Genomic DNA, 2686 nt, shown 5'->3' on the forward strand with positions numbered 1-2686 from the left:
GTCGTGTCCGTGCTAAGTCCTGGCCTTTATTGGGGTTTTGAGGATAAAGTTCTGATGGGTACTGAGGGTGGGGGGTTGTTTGGATAGGGGGAGGATTGGGGGAGGGAGGAGGGGGGTGCTCGTTAGTTCGGGATATTTCGTTCCATATGTTGCCTCTCTGCCTGATCTTTGTCTTTCCTTTATTTGGGATTTTTAAAAATATATTTTTTAGGCTACTTTCTTCTCCCTGCTTCGTCTCTCTGGCTCAGTGTCGATTCTCCATCCTTTTTTTTTCGTGTGTGTGTGTGTGTGTTTGTGTTTGATAAAGAGACACTGAGCTTCCTAATTTATGCCGTAATTGTGTTATCTCGCCGAGTCGGTCCAGCGCGGCGCACGTGGAGCCGGCGCTCGGTCACGATGGATCTCGCGTTTTCTCGCTTTGTCTCGCGGGCGCCTCCCGCCCTCACCTGTCGCATGGGCTCAGGCGGGGTGGGGGTGGGGGGGGTATTAGTAATTTAAATATTGGCATGTTTATCTCTCTCTCTCTCTCTCTCTCTCTCTCTCTCTCTCTCTCTCTCTCTCTCTCTCTCTCTCTCTCTCTCTCTCTCTCTCTCTCTCTCGCTCCCCCTCCCTCCCCCCCCTCTCTCTTCTCTCTCTCTCTCTATCTCTTTCTCTCTTTCTCTCTCTCTTTCTCCATCTCTCTCCCTCCCTCCCTCCCTTCCTTCCTTCCTTCCTTCCTTCCTTCCCCCCTCCCTCCTTCCTCCTCTCCTCCCCCGCCTTCCGCTGCCCCACTCTTCCCCCCGCTCCCTCCCTCCCCCTCCCTCCCCCAATCTCATAATGTGTGTGTGTGTGTGTGTTTGTGTTATATAATATATATATATATATAATATATGATATATATTATGTATAATGTATGTTATATATATATATATATATTATATAATATAGTATATATGATATATATTATATGTATAATATTTATATGATATATAATGTATATAATATACACATATATACAAACATACATACATACAGGAAGAAAGATGAGGGATAGTTTAGACGGATGTTCTATCCAGGAAAGTTGGATAATTCACTTATTCTTATAATTACTCACTGATGATAGTTATCTTTATTATTGATATTTCGTTGCCATCATCATTATTGATTTATAAATATATTATAGTTTATAGCGTGTTTTGCTGACAGAAAATAAGAGGCAGAATCGGAGGGGAATCTAGCGCTGGTCCAGCGTGGTTGATTAATAATGCAAATCAGACCGAAGCAGCGCGATTTCTTTTTATGAAAATGCAGTTTTTCCCTTAATTCTAATTTATATTTTGTTCCCTGTTTAACTTTTTTATGGGCGTTGTTGTTTTTTTGTGGTTAGATAGATCGGGTGTTGGGGAGATTGTGCTGTTTTTCTCTTAGTGTGAGTTGATCTGCCCCAGCGGAGACGCTGCTCCGAAAGGTTTTATATTCACTATTTCTAAATGTTTGGTAGGACTTGGGTGTACAGTAAATTGAAATAATTATTATTTTATCTTACAAATACACTTCGGGATAAAAGAGAACGATAAGAAAAATGTAGGCTTACTAATTCTTTGTTGGTGACTCCTCGACCCCAAACAAAGGCAAACGGAAACTTATTCAAATTCATTGACACCCCCCCCCCCCCCACACACACACAAGCACCAAGACCGTGCCCAGACTGTACCCTGCATCACTGGGTATGCAGAAAAGATAACCCATAGTCTAATTACCGTGGATAAATCTTAGCAAACTAACCTTGGCCCCGGTCCTTCCAGCACGAGGTGGTGTCCCTGTCGGAGAAGGTGGTGTTGCGGGCGGAGGACGTGATCGGCTGGATGCGGGCGGCGGGCGGCGTCAAGTGGGACAGAGGCCTCCTGGGCGTCTACTGCCCGCCCACCCAAGACACCAACGCGCCCACGGACGCTCATTACACACCGCCAATCTCAGGGGCGCTGGACATCAAGGAGATCATGAGAGAGAAGAAGTTAATAGGTGAGTGTTGGCTGGAGTTTTTTCTGTTGTTTTTGAAAGCACGATGTGTTTGTGGTGTAGTGTTTGTGGATGGCTCATTCGGCTTCATTTTCTTGTGTATTTAGAACTTTTTGCCTATACTGCTATAGTGATTGACAGATAACCCTTTTCCTCGACGAAATTTACTGACACCGCCGTCGCTTCCGCAGGTGATGTGGTAGAACCAAACAGCTTACACATAATCATCCTCGCCTTCGACAAGTACTGCCGCATGCGGGCGCTGCTCAAGCGCCTGGAGGGGGTCGAGGAGGAGTTCATGCGCAGTCGAATCATCGTGGCGCTGGGGGGCTTCGTGGTGCCCTCCAGACGCACGAGAATGCTCTTCTGCAGAGACGTCTTCGACTACCCAGAATTAGAAGGCCACGACCTATTATGTAATCATCTCTGTAAGTATCGCCCTGGAAAACCTTCGCCTTGTCAAATATACCATGTGTATAATTGGAAAAAACGAAATGAATTTTATGATTTCGCCATAAACCGCATGATGTGGTACATAACTTACTTCTAGTATGCGTTCTCTTGTGAATCCTTTCAGTCGATGCAAGTAATGAGTCACTTCTCCCCTTCTCCGCAGCGCCCAAACTGCAAGGCCGGCCGAGAAAGAAGCGGAAGAAGCCCACGGACTCAGAGTCGGAATCCTCGGAGA

General features: G+C 45.8%; 1 protein-coding gene across 1 annotated transcript in view; it reads left to right on the top strand.

Annotated features, from left to right (window-relative positions):
• Positions 1 to 1784: 1784 nt before the first annotated feature.
• Positions 1785 to 2686, top strand: part of LOC119576969 — a gene marked incomplete at its 5' end in the record, with an annotated part of 13690 nt that continues 12788 nt past the window's right edge. Inside the window, 3 exon segments of the mRNA XM_037924627.1 lie at positions 1785 to 2001; positions 2190 to 2426; positions 2576 to 2686. The exon segment at positions 2576 to 2686 is cut by the window's right edge and continues 240 nt beyond it. Of these exon segments, the coding sequence (XP_037780555.1) occupies positions 1845 to 2001; positions 2190 to 2426; positions 2576 to 2686 (505 nt within the window).

This window comes from Penaeus monodon, chromosome 9 (assembly GCF_015228065.2).
Source record: "Penaeus monodon isolate SGIC_2016 chromosome 9, NSTDA_Pmon_1, whole genome shotgun sequence".
NCBI lineage: Eukaryota > Metazoa > Arthropoda > Malacostraca > Decapoda > Penaeidae > Penaeus > Penaeus monodon.